General features: G+C 43.3%; 1 protein-coding gene across 8 annotated transcripts in view; it reads left to right on the plus strand.

Annotated features, from left to right (window-relative positions):
- LOC144822619 (uncharacterized) overlaps nucleotides 1-20129 on the plus strand; it is a 502963-nt gene that overhangs the window by 57648 nt on the left and 425186 nt on the right. For all 8 annotated transcript variants that reach the window (XR_013608648.1, XR_013608647.1, XR_013608649.1 and 5 more), the window contains one exon: nucleotides 15678-15774. Coding sequence is in view for 5 of the 8 variants with exons in the window: in XM_078680353.1 (XP_078536479.1) it covers nucleotides 15678-15774 (97 nt within the window). In the remaining 3 variants the exon portion in view is untranslated. The remainder of the gene's footprint in view (nucleotides 1-15677; nucleotides 15775-20129) is intronic.

The following is a 20129-nucleotide window of genomic DNA, read 5'->3' on the forward strand; positions in this document are numbered from 1 at the left end:
TAAGCGTATGTTGCTTTTGTGCTCTCCTATGCGCAGTTTAACCTTTCTGCAGGTCATACCGATGTATTTTTTGTCACATGGACAGGTGACCATGTAGATCACATGAGAAGAGTTGCAGTTGCTATGTTGTCGCTGGGTCCACGTGAATGTTGGTGACAATTGCAATGTTTTAGAAATGGATGTAGAAGTACAAGCTGTGCAAGAACCGCATGGGTAGTGGCCTGACACTGGAGCCATGTTTATGTTTCTGATCTGATTCGTTGGATTTTTCTGTTTTGGACGGGTATGAACCAGCATGTCACGTAGATTTTTTGTACGTCTATTTGCAAAACGGGGTTTTGTCCAGTTGAATTTGCCAGTGTTTACAATATGCCAATTCTTACTGATCAGTTTGTTGACCTGGTATGTTGCAGGGCCAAATGTGGTCACACAGGTTACGAGGTCCTTATTTTCAGTTTTTTCAAAAGATGTTAGAAGGTTTTCCCTCGGCTGGTTCTGGGCTCTTTTTTGGCATTTTAATATTGTGCTGTTTTTGTAGTGTCTTTGTTGTAATCTGATACTCAGGGCTCATGATTGTGTTTGATAATCCTTTCTTTGACTGCAGTTCCTTTTTAAGCGCAAAAATTGGCTGTAAGGTAGGTTGTCTCTGAGCGGTTGAGGGTGATAACTTTTGTAGGACAACAAGCTATTTTTGGAAGTCGGTTTTCTAAAGGTTTTTGTCTCGATTTGGTTATTCTCTGAAAAGATCGTGAGGTCTAGGAAGTCAATACTTTCCTTGTCAGCTGTGTATGTGAATCTCAACCAGGGATCACGTGTGTTAAGCCAGTCGACAAAAGTTTTCAGGTCTTGGTTATTGAGCCAAATCAAGAAGACATCGTCTATATAACGTTTCCAGTAAATGATACTGGAAACGTATGGGTTGGCAGTTGTGAGTACATGATGAGTTTCAAAATTACTGACGTAGAGTCCAGCCACCGATGGCGCAAAGGCACTGCCCATAGAGGTCCCATGGCTCTGTAAAAACAATTGGTTTTCGAATTCAAAATAGTTTTCAGTAAGTGCCATCCGGCAGCATTCCAAAACAAAGTGTCTGGGTGTTCTGAAATCCCAGTTCTCCATGAAAAGTACGTCTTCCAACATTTCCAGAGTCTCTTTTTGGGGCAGACTCGTATATAGGGATTCAACATCTAATCCCACCAGGAGCATCTTGGTGGGGTCAAAGGTTAGATCTTTCAGCTGATTCAACAGATCTCGGGTGTCTTGTAAATAGGCTGGTGTTCTTTTGACAAGTGGTTGGAGGAATTTGTCCGCAAATTTAGATAGGGGTTCCAGTGCTGACCCTATCCCCGACACAATTGGACGGCCTGGAGGAGGTATTCTGTTTTTGTGTGTCTTGGGGAGGGAGTAGAAATAGGGGATCTTAGGGTTCTCAGTTACTAGGAAATCAGCCTCTTTTTTGCTTATCCAGCCATTTGTTTCGGCTTCATGAACCATGATGGCAATGATTGTCTGTAATCTTGGTGTTGGATCAATTGTGATTTTGGTGTAAAATTTCTCATCCGCCAATAGATCAAGACATTGATTCATATAGCCTTCTTTTCCGAGGATAACTATACCTCCACCCTTATCAGCGGGTTTTATGACGATATTCTCATTTGTCTGGAGTTCTTCCAAAGCGATTCTTTCTGATCTCGTTAAGTTCTGGAAGGGTCTTCGCACATTAGTTGCCAAGTTATCAATTCCAGTTAGGACCGCTTGTTCGAAGGCTAGTATTTCTACTGGTACCATGTTTGTCGGTGGGCTGTAGTTTGATTTTTTGCGGAGGTTCGTGTCTCCTAGATCAGAAGTTACTGGCGACTCCCCAAAGTGTGCTTTTAACTTGAGAGAACGACAAAACTCTGATAGTTCACTCTTGAGTCGGAACAAATCAAGGTTGGGGGTAGGGACATATCCAAGTCCTTTGTTCAGGACATTTTTTTGGTCTACCGAAAGGGTCACTGGGCTTAGGTTCACTATCAGTGACTCGTTTTGCTGGTCCCTGGCTTTGTCGAGGTCATGCTCCTTGTCTGAACATTTGGCTGTTGGTCTTGCCATGTTATGCCTCTTCTCCTTCCTCTTTGGTTTTGGCCCCTCAATAAAAAAGGATCTTGGTTCTGATTATTTGACCCTTGTTGAGGTATCCCCATGAAGTTTTGCATTTGTTCTGGACCTTGATTGTAAGGATTCATCCAACCCGCATATGGTTGCATATATGGCTGAAAGAATGGCATTGGGGGGCCCATAAAGTGTTCTTTTAATCTAGCCACTTCCTCCACCATTCCAAGTCTAGGAGCACTTGCCTATTCCACTACAACTAGACTCTTGAAACAAAAGTCATTGTTGACTCAATAGAACAATCTTTAAATACAACAAAATCATTAAAGGTTGTCAAGTGGAAAAGATGGATAGCCAACTTCTTATACACAATGAAAGCCTTACGAAGACCAGTGAAAGGTTCCAAGCTCTAATCTACTCTATCAACACCACCCATATGCCTATTATAGTCTAAAATACATATACGTTTGCACTCTTCAACAACATAACCCCAAACAGTCACTGGTGAAGTTCTTTCATGATGAAGGGTTGTCACCATGTAGACATCTCTCCTGTCTGCAAACTTCAAAGCTAGTGGTTCCTCACTATACAACTCACTGCACTGTCCTCGCTTACGCTTTTGAAACATTTACAGTTAAAGAGGGTTGTGCCACAAGCAACAGTGCCTACTTTGACCAATACCCTGAACAGCTGCACACCAGTGTAGAAGGTATCTACATATAAATGGTGACCTTTGTTAAAAAGTCCTCTACCAAGTTCCCACATAATTTTCTCAAGGGGGGGGGTCAATCTTGGAATCGCTACTGGTGTACACCCTGAACTAGAGACATATCCAGTCCGAACGTCACACAGCATATACATCCTAATTCCATAGTGTGCTCTCTTGCTAGGAATATACTGCCTAAAAACCAAGCAGCCCTTGAACAAGACCAAAAACTTATCAACATATATGTTTTTCCCTGCAGCATAGATCTCAGAAAATTAATCTACAAAGTGATCAATGACAGGCCAAATTCTAAAAATACGGTCACAATTAGGGTAATCTTGTGGCATTGCTAAACCATTATCAAAATGCAGCATCCGAAGCAGAAGCAAAAACCGATCATGACTCATGATTACTGGAAATGTAGCCGTTGCCATCAAGGGACTAATAGATCAATATGAAGACATTGATGGCTTCCTTATCAAGCCCATCAAAAAAGGGACATCCAAGAACTTCTTCAACTCTTCCAGATTTGTAGGAGTCCACTGGGTAGCTCTACAGTAAGGCCTAAGTCTTGCACTGTTGTCCCTCAAATACTGTTCAGCCTACAAATTAGTATGCTCAACAATCTCCGCCAAAAATATATCATCCATAAACAACTGAAAATAATGTATAAGCCAAAAGATTTCAGTATCCACTCAACACCCTGGGATACCAGTAAAGTCTGGCAGTGCCAGCTGCACCATGCCTGGGGTAACCCAGAGGTCAACTCTTCCATTGGGAACCCTTGCAGCCAAGACTGAAGCCCGGATGCATCTTTCTGCACTATCGGCACATCAATGTCCTCCCCTAAAACAGGCACTTCATCTGCACAAAGAGTGGCTTCATTATTGATTATTCCTTGTGAACAGGAAACTTACTGCAAAAATCTTCCACTCCCTCCTGTGCCTCAGATGCAGAGTCAGTCTGTGAACCATGGTAAGGGGAAGACTCAAAAAGCACACTAACAACCTACTGAGCTGTAATCCTGTGGCTTGCCACAATCCTTACTAAGAAAAGAGACTTTGAAACAAGTCAGCAACAACCAACACTGTGCAAAATAGGTAATAAACAAGGTGTGGCTTTATCACAAGGATCTATATACTCAAAAACGCTACAACTCACTTGCCAGAGACAGCTACACTCACCAGCACCTACTCTGCAGAGACACAGCAAAAACCAACGATATCCCACCAGAAAGAAAAATAAAGAATTACTTATAAGCAAAATAGACATCAAACACAATTGTTGAAAGATTTTCACACTCAGTAAAATAGAAGCTAAACATATTGCTCTTATTACACAATTTAGAAAAACACCTTAATGCAGGGAAATTAAACTCATTTAGAGTAAATAGTAAAAAACACTCATGCAACTACACACCTTGAACTATAATAAAAAGGAGAAGTAAAACATTACAATTGCAATTCACAAGAAATAAAACAATTAACATCATAACATGTTATGTCACTACTCAAATGGCCAATCTGCCACCAAGGAGGACTAAAAAAAACAGCCAAAAGTAAATAATAACTGATGCACCATTACATTAGGGCAATTCTTACCTAAGGGGCCATCACCAGTCTTAAATAAATACATATCCCTAGTGCTAATTGGTTGTCTGCATCTCCCCGCCCTAGGGCAGATGGGCCTCAAAATAGAGACAAAATGACCACAGAGGGGCTACATTGAAACAGAAATGAAAACATATCCCTGGTGCTAATGGGTTTTCTACTACCCCGGGGGCTGATGGGCCTTCAAATAGGGCCAATCCGCCCCAGGTGGAGGCAGAAACTGGCCACAAGTATAACTAAAAAAATTAGGGGGCAATCCTTGCCAACGGGATCTCTCCATGCATTATAAAATCCATGGCTCTAGTGGGGCTGTTATGCCCCCCCCCCCCTGGGAAAGAAGAGGCCAAAATAAAATGGGCTGATCTGTCCCCAGTGGGGCAAAAGAAACAAACACTTAAATTATGCCTCTAGGAAGCAACCCTTGCCTAAGGAGCCGCTTCCATTCACACAAAAATAAAACCCTGGGTCAAGTGAGTTTCTACCTCCCCGGGACAGATGGGCCTTAAAATGGGGGGAGGGGCAGAAAAGAGCCACAAGTAAAAAAATATGTAAGGGAGATCCTTGCCTAAGTGATTGCCCCATGCACTAAAAACATATCCTTGGCTCTAGTGGGTTTTCTGCCCCCCCCCTGGACAGAAATGGTAAAATAAAGGTCTCTCTGTCTCCGGGGGTGGGGGGGGGGGAGCTCAGAAACTAGATACAAATAAATTCCCCAAATTGGAAGTGACCCATGTTCAAGGGGTCACTACTATTTCAGCAAAAAAAAATCCCTGGGCTTCCTGCTGCACGATTGTGATGCCATGCATGATCGAGCAGCAGTAATGTCCTGCAAAGAAACACCAGGGAAGGGAAAAAATTAATTCCTCTACCCTGATGCCTCAATGCGCAGGGAAACCCCCCGGGAGCAGGAAACACCTATTTGCTCTCTCTGATGCCGGGAAGCAAATGGCTTCCAGCTTGTCCGGGGCTTGCTAATGATATTGGTGAGTGCAGTGCACACTGATGTCATGAAATTGCCGAGGGGTGATTGGGGGTGGCTACAGAAACTCATCCCGGTTTTTGGGGGGTAGATGGGCTGCCCATGGGGGGAGTGCCAGCTCTTCCCAATGGGTGTGTGCCATGACTGAATGGTTCCGTCATCAGCACATGCCCACCATGGCTTATGACGGAACCGTTTAGTCATGAGCACGGAAGGGATTAATTTATCTATAAGTCCCATGTAACGTGGTATAACATATACCCATGGACTGTAAATGAAATGTTACTAGTGGGCCCGTAACACATATTATAACAGATACTTAGGTAAACCCTACAAAAGGTCCCAGACCTGAAATTGCAGCAAGAACACAGTTTGACACTGTCAATTCAACTTGGCAATATAACCCCAATGCCAAACCTTAAACTCCCCTTTTATTTTATGCATCATTCCTCAGGTAGATCTTAGACAACCCATAGGGTAAGGTTAATTGAAGTTAAAAGATTGGACTTTTAAGTTTTACATATCCTATTAGTAAAGCACTCAAAAGTGTGTTTTTTCACTACAGTGAGACCTTATTACATTTGATGTTAACTTTTGATTTGAAACATTTAAAAAGTTCATGTTTGGGGTCTGACTAATTGTGTTTTAAAGTGTAAGTGACTTTTCGTTACAAGTTTGAAGATGCAACCTTTAGAAATTTGCCACTTTCCTGCTCTAACTTTCTGGTGACTGGAGCCTGTCCCTGGGTCATATGACTGGGTGCAGTTGGCAGTTCATTGTATATGCCTCCCAGATAGCCACACAATAGAGGGAGTAAGTGTGCCTGGATGGGCCATCACTAGCAGGATGGGGGAGCTGGGCACAGCCCTTCTTGAAAATCAATAAAGAACTTCACACTAGTCCATTGTGCCTGTAGCCATGCTGAAGCTAGGGCAGGGAGGCAGGAAATTCCAAGCACTTCAAAGGGGATTTCAGGAAACTTATTTTTCACAGAACGCACCAAGTATAAACAAGCATTTATAATGCAATAGGTCTCGCATTTATGCTGAAGGTGTTATTAAAGATATGTAAGCTAAATTCCCAAAGTTAGTTTTTAGTACCAACAGGTGTGAGGAGTCAACCCCCTGGGTTTACAGATCGCTTTATTCTCCTTTTATAATTCTATGTTGCTATTTCAGATAAGAAGACATTTAAAAAAGACTCCTGTAGGTCACTGCCCAGTTCTCTGCAACAGTAGGATGCTTGGGTAACCTATCTTTGGTAGTCATTCAATTCTATGCAAGGACAAAGGGAGCTCTCCTGTCAGTGGCACGCCCAGAAACCGGAAAGTCCTGCTGCAACTAAATATATTTGCAATTTTTTGGGATTAGTAGACTGGAATGCCACAGGTCAGAGACATAAAAAAGCATCACTAGAAATGACGTGTTGGAATGGAATTCTGTACCTCGTTTATCCCATCACTTGACTGTTGTGACCTAGTTAGTGACTGCGCCAAAGTGCGTGAAAGTGACACACTGCCTTTCATTTACCGCCATCTACAACACAGACAGTAAATCCAAAGCTAAGAGAGGCGCTTGAAAACTGCCGGTGATGACGTTGCCACACCACGAGTGCTCGAATAGAAGTTTACTAATGCAGTGGCTTTCAGTTGTATAAGAATGCTGCAAATGTAGAGGGCTGATGAAAGAGACCAGCTTTCGAAAATGCTTTATTTCCGATGTTGTGTACTATCCGATTGCAACATTGGAATTAAAGCATTTTTGAAAGCTGGTCTTTTTTATCAGCCCTCCATTTGCAGCATTCTGAAAGCCACTGCATTAGTAAACTTCTCTTGCAACACTTTGTACTGTGCCGTTTGAGAGATTAAAGCAACAGACTGTGTTACTTCCCTGACAACGTAAAGAAGATACAATAATATATTAATGAAAGAAAGGGGCTCCAGAAGGCGAGGATACAAATAAGGAAACACAGGCAGATGGAGGCGGAGAGTGCATATAAATGGAGAGAGAGCGTGGAGGCAATGACTAGAGATGGACAAGAGAATGAAGCGAAGAATAAGAAGGAAAAAAAGAAAAAAATCGCAGAAATGCCAGAGTGAGCCAGGAATGACAGGGGACAGGGAGGAGAGAGGCAGAGTAAAATATGAGCTGCACAGGCAGCCAGCGCCTGACTTTATACAGATGTGTTAACAAAGCACTCTAAAAACAAGGGGGTGTGGAAATTGGCTTGGGGAGGGAGAGAGGGCTATGAGAGGAGAAAAAAAGCATTGTGGTGGTCATCTTCAGATTAAAAAAAATATTTACAGGGAAGTAGAAGCAGCAGTGATGTGCATTGTTTTAGCAACACAGCGTCCACTGAGCTTCATGAAACATGATGCATGAGGGCCACACACGCCCCCACCAAAGTGCCCCTCGTAAATAACAAGCACATTATTAAACTGAATTTGCAGTCCCAAAAAACCCCCAGTATTGCTTGATTTTTTGAGGAGAGTTTTATATGGCACAAACTCCACTCGAAGGTAGCAGTGCTTTAAATGAGAACCAGTTGTATTCCCTAAAGATAGTCAGTTGTAGTTACGGAAAGATTAAGTGAATGAGTGCCAGGTGGTCGTTTAGTGGCATCCAGGATGCTGGAGCCGGGGTTGGGAGTATGGTGGGCCGAGTTAGCACAGCACACCATGGTCAGAAGCTACGACGCTGGTGAGGGCAGGAAACTGGCAGATGTGGAAATGCAAGCAGCAAAGAAAACAAGCAGCCCCTAACTAAAAAGATAACAGCCAGCAGTGTAACTAAACTGTAGTTGGTCGGTGCTGCTTCCTGCTATAATGGAAGTGACGTATCGGATCTTCAGCCAACAACAAGACAGAAAAGAAGAGCAATGCCACACTTAACCAATGGCAAGCGGCAAGACAAATGACCCTCCATATTCTGTTTACTATAGGTCTTGCGACAGCGCATGCACTGTCTAGGCTCGAACTCAAAAGGACTCTAAAACTTATGCTTCAGTTCACTCTCTGGGCCTGATAAAGGAGTCTCATAGGACTGCCTAATGCTGTTTCCCGCTGATCACTTCAGAGGGCTGCTTTGTTGAACCCGAAAGTACTGCTTTGCTGCCTGAAGCCTGCCTTGAACCCTCAGAAACCTGCTGTGCTGCTTCACCCCACCTCTTGAACCCAGGACTACCAGAGTGACTTCAAAGTCTAGCTGGATAGCCTCCTGATCAGAGCCTCAGGGACACTAAAAGCTCACTATCTATTGAACCCACATCTGGACCCAGCCTGAGTGAGTCCTGGCCTGCAAGTGGTGCCTCCACAGCCCTAGACTATTGGGAGAGGTACTAAAGATGCCCAAATATCCAAAATCCAAAATATAGTACTTTGAAAAAAAGTTCCCCAAAAAGTGCTTTGAGAACCGAGAGGAGACCAGGACCCACCTGTTCCTTGATCCATCCAAGGTGCATTACCGGTTGGCCTGACTCCACAGCAGCTCCTGATTTTTTGCTTCTATGCAGCAGCAAATCTTTTCAGCTGTCATTTGGAAAAGGGGTATACAGCCTTTTGGAGCTCTCCTTAGGGACAGCTTGCAGCTTCATCCTGCTGGAGGTTTTTGATGTCCAAAAAATAAACTAAGTGGCATATTTATGAGTTCTTTGCATAATGCGTGCGCCGCACAACGGGGTACATGTATGACGCAAAGCTCCAAGTCATATTTATTAAGCTGTACAAAGCCTGTTTGCATGGCTTTGAATGGCTTCAATAGTACGGAGTAATTCAATGCTGGGTAAATCATTATTTTGGATTATTATGTGCAAGGAAGGCATTCCATGGGCATTGCTTTGGGTGTTCCCATGCAAATCCCATGGTTTTTAATGGATTCCCAAAATGGACTAAAGCTGGTAAACCTAGGAATGCCCCAAAAAGATATGCCTCTTGAAGTGAGGTGTAACAAGGAGAAGTATGTTTATTTCTTCTTGATTTTTCTTCTTTCACGCCTCCATGGTGCCCCTTCTCGCTTAAAAACAATCCTGCATACAACACAGGCTCCCTTGAACCAATGTGCAAGGGTGCCTATATTAGGGCTAGGCTGCCAAAGTAGTGTCTGCACAGGGGTAAAGGTCGGGGAAGCTCCATATTGGATAAGTACGGAGCATCCCTGCCTTTTCCCTTGGATGAAAGGCAATTCAGTGAGGTAAGTTGCTGTGCTGCCCTGTGCCAGAATTCTCCAGAATTTGCCAATAAGGGCTCAGTTCTGGTCTCGCTTGGAAAGCCCTCCATACAACTTTGATCTGGAGGGCTTTCCTAGCAAAGTGTGATGTGAGAGTTTGACCAAATGAGTGCGAAGCAGCCATATGTGAAGGACTCGGTACTCTCAGACTCCCATGGAACTCTATTGGAGCCTGTATACAGACAGGTACACAGGCTATTATAGCAAAAAGGGGTGGGTGGGGAAAAGCGTACACCCTGTGGTGGGCACCCCATGTTGCCCGCCACACTATTCATGCTTGGATCGAGGGAACCCATGCACACCACACCCGACTGATGTGAAGGGCTCTTGGTGAAGGGAGGGCTGCATCTACCCCCCAAAGTCCGATTCCGACAGCCGTTTTGTCTTGCTGAGACAGAGTTGATACAGCTGTCCAAATCATGTATCGTACTCACTCATTCGGAATCCAGCTTCATTGCACGGCATGATTCGGCTACTAATGAGTCGGATAGACAGTTTTGGGTTCGGAAACGATTCACTCAATGCTGACGTGATCTTTGCATCGTACTTGGTTGTTCCGAACGGGGACATTACGGTCAGGAAAAAGGCGTCTGAATCACTTTAGTCAATTCCAAATCTGATTCGGAGACCTTCCGAACAAGATCGGAATTGGGCACTAAGTATGAATGCAGAAATCTTCAAAAGAACTTCGTCCAGGCTCCCTGACGATAACGCCTCCTCCTTGGGCATCACCTTGCCCTGCTGAATTTTACCTTGTCAAACACTTTTTGCTGAAATTTCTTCCAAATCCGAAGACAATAGCCAATTGGCCTAATCTGCTTCTTGTATACGACCTGTGCTCCATTACAGTGGGCCATATGTTTTTACTTAGGCCTTGTCTTGTATAACTACATGTCCGTTTACTGGTAATTTATTCTTTTAGGACTAGTTTTTACCTTACACTTTTAAAAGCACCTCTGGTTCAATTTATCGGAGTTTGGTCATTATAGTGTCAAATAATATTTTAAAATGTACTCTTTTTTACTAAATTGTTATGGTATTTTTCTTTGTTGTGTTTTCACTTCATTACTTTTTGTGTGCTTCATTAATACATTACACATTGTCTCAAAGTTAAACCTGATTGCTCCCCTGCCAAGCTACCAGAGGGTTAAGAACTCCTTAATTTAGGGACTTTTGTGATTCACCCTGACAAGGATTGTAGCTTTTGCTTGAGCATGATAAACACCCCACTCAACCAACAACCCAGTTTCTCATAAATCCTTGTCTACTGTTTGGTGGCATTTTATCTCATAAAGACTCAAAATAAATGATTCTGTCACTGACAGCAGGATACAATTTTAGGGTCATCAATTAGCTAGCCAAAGAGCATATTGTAAGTGAATTCTACGCAAGGACATCGGCTGCTATGACCAAAGATATCCCCAGCTAAAACTGAAGATAATACTTACTTTTTATTCATACTTGTGATACCACCATCAAGAACCTATTGAATGTTGAACACACTAATTGTGATAACATTACATTAGAATGTAAAAATAATTTGGAGCAATGAAGGTATCTCTCCTTGTTACTCCTCCCCTGGAATGACGCAGCATTTTGATACATTCCCATGCTTATAAGTCTTGGTAAATCTGGGAATGTGCCAAAATTCATAGGTGGATATGTAGGATCACCCACTTTCCACCCATGGAATGCATTTCCAGGATAGAGTAATGCAAGGTAGTGACCAGTGCTGGCTTGCTTTACTTCAGATGTGGAAGCAGACCAGGGATACACAATGTGGCCAAGTGTTGCTTGCTGAATCTGATTTTAGTATTGCACTGTCATTGAGACACAATGTGTGACTCAATGGCAAAGCAATACTATGATAATTCAGGCACAACGTTTAAAAGTCTGCCTAGCTTGGTCTGATAATTTGTGTTTTTGACAATATAGGCTACAGACATTGGTTTGACAAAGAGTGGGTTTCTTTTAAGTCTTGCAGATTAGGTCTGTCTTCCTTGCCATATCATGAAAGAATGTAATTCGGGTAAAGTGTAACACAATTTACCTTGAAGTATTTCAAACCAGGAGCTGGCTGTGCAGGTAAGAGCGGGTGGGTGGTGGGATTCGATAGACGGCCATGAGGGAAAACTAAATAAATAATTAATGTTACCTCCTTGTCGACTGTCAACCCCCCTCACTCTGTCCCACTGCTCTTACCTGCACTGGCCACAGCTGTTTCAAACTATATAAAAAAAAAAAATTCTGGACTGAACAAATAATTCATGCACTGTTCATGCTTCAACATGCTGTAGTGTCAATTCACCCGTTCACTGACAGAATATCGACTTAAAAAATATTGACTCCCTATACTCAAAGAGGTAAGTACAAAAATATTGAAAATAAAAAGTGCGGTCTATTCTTTTGCAAGAGTGGAAGAGGGTTTGTCAGTGCCAGAGGTGATAGAGGCACACACACATCAAGGGCTGATGATGTGGATTCCCTGTCCCCAGCAGAAACTGTCTGAGCCAACAAGGAAGGCAGAACAGCGCTAAGAGGGGCCTGGTGGTTTACTAGCATGACAACATGGTGGTGTAAGGCACCAATTGCTGCTATGTAGGAGTCCTGCTTCTCCTCAATAGATTCAAGGATAGGGCAGTTAGCCCCCAGCTGCTTTGTCTTCGGCAACACAGTTGTTCATGCCTCTGCCTCATGATACCAGAAATGTCAGCCAGGGACTGATCCAATTAATGTAGTGGACAGTATGTGCCTCTTGTAGAGTAAGAGGCTTCCTAACTGGAACTGAGGGAGCCATGGACTCCCTTTAAGGTGTTCGCCATGGTCTTCAGTCCCACCCACAACTCACCTACCATCTGCTGCTTGACTCTCACAGCACATTGTTGGATTTTAACTTGGGGGACTTCAGTGTCCAGGCCTGGGTTTGGGCTGGCAGACAGGGATTGGCTGGTGGTAGGGGATCCTCTCTAGACTTTGCAATGATGTAGGCCCTTCCCATGATTGGAGAGGTGCATCAATGGAGGTCAGAATATTCTGGAGGTTGTCATGGTCTAGCGTTGGCAAACTGTCCTCATCAGTTTCCCCATCAAGGACAAGCAGCTGGTCGGGATGTGTTGTTTCATTCTCTGTAATGGAAAATATATATGTTAATGGGGATCTGTGTTAGATCCTGACACGAGGTATCTGGCTGACATACAGTCTTTCTTCTAATTCACTTTCCCTTCAACTTTGATGTGTAGGAGATATGTTACTGATAGGTATTGAGGTCATGTTACACTGTAGTTGCCTTTCAGATGGCAGTATCTGTGCATTGTTCACACAACCACTGTGTGACATGGATTAATTTTCATGAAATGACACAGATTGCAACACAGTTATACAGCTTGCTGGGCCTGTCATGCCCACATGGGTCATTTGAATTAAGGATAATGTCTGCCAGGGTGATTAGCTTACTTTTTTATGCAGACTATACTGATTGTGCTTTGACGTTTTGACACCACTACTGTGCGTATTGTACCAAGTACTTTAGGGTGCCTGCCTTCCTGTTGCCAGTACTCCACCTCCAGTTCCTGTGAAGGTGATGTGGGTTTGGTAATGTATTGAGTTTGATACTGCTGTCTTGCTTTCACACAGTGCTGTCTTCCATGTACATTGTGTATTGATGTGACCAAAGGTTCAGTTTATCACACTCATCTACACACCTCTACAATGCGAACACCCTTGCTACACTGCAGGACAGTGTGAAGGCATGTACCTACCATGCGTTTCCTATTTGTGTATACTCATGGGACGTCATTTCACACACAGTTGGCTCCATATTTGTGGATAGTGGGCAGAGGGGATAGGCCCAGTCAAACTACATAGACTGCTAGCACTGAAGCTCACCCCATTTGATAATTGCTAGAGGTGGGTGTCTGGCGAGTATAAGGCATTGTCAGACTCTGACACACTCACCTGTACCTGTACAGTCCTGCTTTTTAAATCCTCATTTAGGTCCAGGGATTCAACTTACTGGCACACAATGATGGGACCCAAATCATGCATTGAATCTCATGTGCCTGCAACAAAAACAATTTACATGAGCATATCCAATGGACTAACATGTGTGCCTGTATTTGAGGTCAATGTGTCAAGCTGTACACCACATGCTAGTAGAACTAGAAATGATGACATATACCTAGCCAGGTTTGCCACACAACTAGGCCTGATGACCTCACTCTCCAACAATCCATCACGCTTGCCCTGTGTGGTGGCCGTCTAGTTCATCCTATACCTTCTCATACCTGTTTTGTACCCTCCAGCTATAAGATATGTGACATGGTAAGACTTTTGTTTCTTCATACTCTCTCCGGCCACATCTTATATCTTCACCCATGTCTACCTCACATATATGATATAGTACACCAATGGACTATTCTATGTCATGCACTGCTGTGTATTGAAAGCCAGCATACATTATACACAGGCCTTCCCAGCTGCAAAACAAGTGTGCCACTGCCACTCATAATCAGGGCCCTACTTCCTTGTCTTCAGAACTGTGAAAATGCACTGACATTCCCCACCGCCCATGGAAGTCTCCTCAGGCTAAGTTGAAGTCCTTTCCATCTGGTTTAACAGCTTGTGGGTATCACTGTACTCTACTCTGCACAGCAGCGCTCACCACTAAGAGAGACACCATGTTATCGCTTCACAACAATGGGGTTACGGTCAGCCAGACTAGTTAGTTTCCCACAGTATTTAGGCATGGAATAACCAGGTTATCCATCTGTAGGATAAGGTGTGACCATCTTGTATGCCAGCTATCTATGATCATGATTAATAATGTTAATAGTACCTTCATATGTCAAGTTTCCATTGAGATTGTTTAAATCACTATCTGTCGTGTTTGGAGTAAGATCATGAGCATTGTAATTGGTGTGCATGTTATACTTTGCATGGCTATTGTGTGAGATGGGGTGTGAAGCTAACCATTACAGGCAAATTTCAGTTTTAAGTTATAACTATTCTTCAACTGGGGTTTTAGGTACATTTCAGAGTTTTTTTAAACTTACATAGGGTGTTATAATTTCCATTGACCATCAATTTACTTCAACTAAAATCTTCGCAACTTTTTTGCTGTATGCAAAATTCTGTTATGTCACAAAATGCTTTGCATGTCACCCTCATTGTGTCACCCCATGCAAATTAGCAGCTTAATAATGCATCATTTTAGTTATTACCCTCCCACTCTCCATTATAGTTTTGATTCATTCTCTGGCATCCTATTTGTGTTTATTTCGATATACATTAACCATGATATCTGGCCACACACCTTCATGTATAAAACATCTGTGTTTGTTACTCCGGCTTATTTCAGAAGTGCTCATGTTGGCATTGTATCTACTCAGATAACAATGTGTCCTGGGTAATATTTTCCTCCAAGCCAATGCACAATACATTTGTAAATTGTATTTGATTATGTAGAAATGTGTATTTTTGCCAAACGTAGTTATAAAAGAAGCACATTACATTGCTTATTACAATAATCTGACCAAACATATTGAATTTGAATGCAAATTGATTTGCAGATTAAAATAAGCCATTGCCTATTGCTTAGTTCTATTAAAAGTAAAAGAACAGCATGTTCTGCCAGCTTACGTCAAGCAAACAAAAATCCAAATTAAATAAAAAGACAAAGAAGAAGGAAAGCATAACAAATGAAGAAATGTTTTATGTTCTTTTCAAATCATAGTTTTTTTGTCAAATTAGGAAATCTTTATTTGGCTTGAAAGTCATAAAAGATAAACCAGAACAAAAACATTATATTTAATCATTGGCATCAGTGCTATAAGCAATGCAGTACAAACAGTCAATACATAACATTGCATTATAAGGCCAACACAGTTAGAAAAATACCATGTTAATGAGTTCCTGATTCTACTGGACTGCTAAAAATAACCAGCAACAGAAAATCAAGTTTAACCCAAAAACCTCTACCGTAAAAAATGTTTTATTTCTTTCAATTTTGTTTTAAAGTAGGCCTATATAGTCAAAAATGTAATAAAACGAATTTGTTTTCCCTATAGAACCAACAAAAGAATTAAAATGCACAGTTGATGAACAGAATGATTGTCACGTGGGCAGCAATGCGAAGGCTCCTTCTATACTCCCTTCTCGGGAAAAGTAAGTAAAACGTAAACATTGTTTATAATAAAAATGTGTTAAAAGAGACCTATTGCACATATTATATGCAGTAATGAGATCCTGCTCAATGTAAATACAGTGATAATTGTAATGCAAGAACCTGCAGTGGATTTGCTAGCCGCGGTTTGAAACCTAGCCTTGTTGCATTTAAAAAATAAATAAACATTTCAACATATCCTTTTTAAAAAGATGAATTAATTTTGAACTCAAATTATCTTTTTGCACGTTACCAAAGGCACTCGCTGCGCATACTCCAAAGCTGAACAGTCCCTATGGAGAGCCACAGGGCAAGTGTTCGAAACATGATAACATCCTCTGATTTAGTAATTCCTAGCTTGGTATGACATATATAAATAGATGTACTCTATGGACCAGACAGTAACATTCCTAAGAAGGTATGTCCAATAAATGTAATCTCCTTCAAGTTCTAGTAATACAAATCATCGGTGACATCACTTGCTGCAGAAATGCCCTTGACTTTTTAGATCGATATCGTTTCTCTAAGAGGTTTCGAGCCTAGTTAACTAGCAACACAAAATAACTGTATGACACTGCAAAAACACAAGTCATATCCTAACTGCTAATCCCCAATGTTAGGCACTGAGTTCCTGGTTGACTGGGGTATAAGCTCTGGTCAAGCAGTGGCCACAATCCTAGTCAGGGTAAGGCACACGCATGCATTAAATAAACCCACTTTCACCCTCTGTTAGCTTGCCATAGAGCATCATCAGTGATGTAATTTGAGATGTCATCCGTGATGTCACTGACCATGTCATGAGTGATGTAATATGTGACATCATTAGCAGTGCATTGCAGGGGCATTAGTTATAGTTAGCTCAACTAACTCTAACAGCCACATTTCTCTGGTTTTGCACGAGTGATATGTACAACTAACTATAACGTCCCTGAAAGTTGTGGTTTTTCAGTGAATTTCTAAGGTTTTTTAAATGCTAATTTCTAGCTATAACATCCCTGAATCTCAAAGGTTTTTGAAAAGCTAGTTTCTAACTATAACGTCCCTGAAACCTGTAGCCTTTTCAGTAAATGTCAAAGTTAAAATGGCCATAAAACACTTTTTCTTAATTGTTAAATTGTTATAAAACTAATATGATGTTTTCTCTTTTCTAAATTATAATTTTTTTTTAAAGTGAATTCGCGTAGCAATTGTGTACCAATCACGGTGGTTGCGCGAATGCAAATATTTTGCCGCCATATTGATTAAGTGGTGTATGATGCATGTTTCATAAGGGACGGCTGTGCGAATCCCAGCCCTGTGTAACATAATAGGTAGTGTTTTGGGGGTATTTGCAGGGGTCACGCCAGGTGCGCAAATCCACCTTAAATTATTCTTTAAAATATATATGTTTATAACTTTATTATATATATATTATACCAAGAGATTATTTGACATAATTGTAAATATCATATATTTGTAACTGGAATAAAGATATATTATTGTTAAAAATGTTTTTCGGGAATAGTGTAGGGTGCGTGTCGGTTGTGCGACGGGTGCGCGAATTTCATGTGACTTGAAAAGAAACAATTTTAATTGGTTTAGACGCTTTTAATTCCAGAACTTGAAGGACCCTACCCATTTTTTTCATTCTTACAAGAGCATCTCAGAAGACACACCTGTTGTCTTTTGATTCTCTTCTTTCTATCTATTTGGTGTTTTTTTGTTCCATCAAAAAATGGCAGCTGGAAATCCACCACAGCAGCTTCCACCTGAAGAGGAAGAAGACTTGGAGGAATCCTTCAAAGTCTAGAATGAGAGCATCATGCGGGCATTTTTCTCCATACCACCTAGGGAGAAAAAGGTGAATGCCCATAAGGTGACAGTATTGTCTCTCCTTGGTGTTCCATTGTGTCAATTGCTGTCAGATCCAATTTTTGTTCTCTCTCTAGTTGTAGCAATTGTTCATCGAAAAGAGGTACATTCTTCAAGAGTAGGCATTAAACAGACATTAGATTTTTATTGTTGAATACATTCAAACATTATTTTTGCCGCCAAACATTTAGAAGGCAATACGTCTTCAGAAGTCTAGTATGCAAACACTATTTCCTTTTTTTACAGTATTCCTATTCTGATATCTTTCATATTACTTCCATATTGTATATCAGATGCTTGACACAGGTTTCTAGTTAATACTTTATATTTGAAATTCAACCAACTGTTCACATTTCAAATACTTCCTGAAGAATTTTGAGTATCTTCATGTAAATGTGTCTACAATAAATCACTGAAAACAGTTACACTCTTTCCTTCAAAAAGTGCTTCGTACTCAGACTTCAATATCTATTGCATTCTCAAAGGCACAAAGGTGTGAATTACATTTGAGACCATGCACACATCATCAATGATTAAAAGTTTTAATTTCAGGGGCGTGGCTTGGCGGCAACCAAGATGGCCACATAATAACGCAGCACTCCTGAGGTATCTCCGAAGGCCCCATAAATCCGCCATTTATCCTGCTGTCTCATCATTTTCAACAAGGGCATCTGCAGGCCGCTGAGCTCCGGAACCGAGAGGTGTGTTTTTCTTTCCTCTCCGACGTCCGGGAGCAGAGTGACGGCGGCCGGCGCGTGAGGGCCTACTGGGGCCAGGTCTGCGGGAGGCCGTGATTGCAGCACCGGCCTCGCGTGATTGGCGGGCCGACCGTGGTGCTCCCTCGGCGGTGGCGGTGAATGCCGAGCAGCAGCAAGGCCTGAGTGGGCTGTGGGGGGCTCCGCCCTGAGGCCGAGCAGTAGGATCGCTTCTCCCCCCCACCTGTGAGTGCCCACTGGGAGTGACGGCCCACCTCGGATAGCGGCCCTGGGGCGAGACCCTATGGATTGAGGACCAGTGTGTGCTGGCCGGACCGGGGGTGACTCCTGGGACCCGACAGTTTGGACCGGCGTTGAGCGCCTTGACCCCCTACCACGGAGCGTGGGGGGCACGAGCAACGGGGGTGAGGACCCCCGACAGGCCGTGGCGACTGCAGCTGAGAGGTCACCGGCGCAAGCTTTGAGTCAGGCGAATGGACCCCGGTGGGACTAGGAGCGGTCGTGGAGGTGTGGTGCCCTGACTTGAGAGAAGCGGCGTGAAGCCCTTGGAAGGACGCCCAAAACCGGCACTTTAGGAGGATGGTAGGTCCCCGTGAAGGACTTGCTGGCCTAATGGGGGGGGTGGCTCCTGCGAATCCTCAGCCAAGAAGTTAAGAGGCAAGAGAGCTGGTGGACTCGAGGACCGTGCAGCGGCGATTGTGGTGAGAGCCCAGTAATACTGGGAGGCCAAGCCGAGGGTCCCGCATTTCTTCGCACGGGTGTCCCCCGGAGAGAGCGTTGCTGGCGCTTGGAGGCGAGTGCTGCGTCGCGGTGGGGTACTCCGGTGTAGGCCTAGGCGGCGGGCAGCATCCTTGGTGCTCCAGTGGGCAGCACCAAAAACAGCAATGAAGCCCAAGAAATCCACAATGACGCAGACCAACACCATGGACAGTTACACGGCTGTGCCGGGTTGGGGACCTGAGACCGATCCCGGGAATCCAGCTGAGTCCCAAGAACCTTCATTGTCCTCCATAATGCAGGCTATACAGACTTTGGCCACCACGCTGGAGTCGAAGATTGATAAAATGTCCATAGAACTGGCGCTGCAGCGGGCGGACTTAAACAAGACCTCATAAAAGGCCACTCAGAATGCCACGGACATTGCAGAACTTCAATGCACCACCAAACAATTGCAGCAGCAGGTCCATCAACTCACACATCAACAGAAACTGGTGGCGGCCCGGCTGGAAGATCAGGAAGGGAGGGCCCAGAGGAATAATATACGGGTGGTGGGAGTGCCGGAGAAAATGGAAGGGCCAAGTGTGGACCTATTCCTGGAGCATCTCATATTGAACCGCCTTCAGCCCAAACGCCTGTCAAAATCTTTCGTCATTGAACGGGTGCATAGGGCGCCAGTCCTGCCATTGCGTCCCGAAGCCCACCACAAACAATCATCGCGCGGTTCCTCAACTATAGAGATAGGGACTCCATTTTGCAGGCTGCCCGTCAACATGGAGACCTCCGTATTGACAACGCCACTATTAGACTCTTTCCTGGTTTTATGCTCAAGGTCCAGCAAGAGCGTCGATCGTTCGGTGGAGTAACAAAAGAGCTTCACGATCATGGAACCAAACACATGATCTTCTTCGCGGCACGTCTCAAGAACCTAGCGAATGGGACGTCCTTTTTTTCACATCCCCGGAAGAAGTGCATGCTTGGTTTGAGGAGCACGTACACTCGACGGGAGGCCCCAGGCAAGGGGGCAGCTGGAGGAATGTGGCGCCCCAATCTCCAACTTCATCAGTGGGATC

This window comes from Lissotriton helveticus, chromosome 3_1 (genome assembly GCF_964261635.1).
Source record: "Lissotriton helveticus chromosome 3_1, aLisHel1.1, whole genome shotgun sequence".
NCBI classification, from domain to species: domain Eukaryota; kingdom Metazoa; phylum Chordata; class Amphibia; order Caudata; family Salamandridae; genus Lissotriton; species Lissotriton helveticus.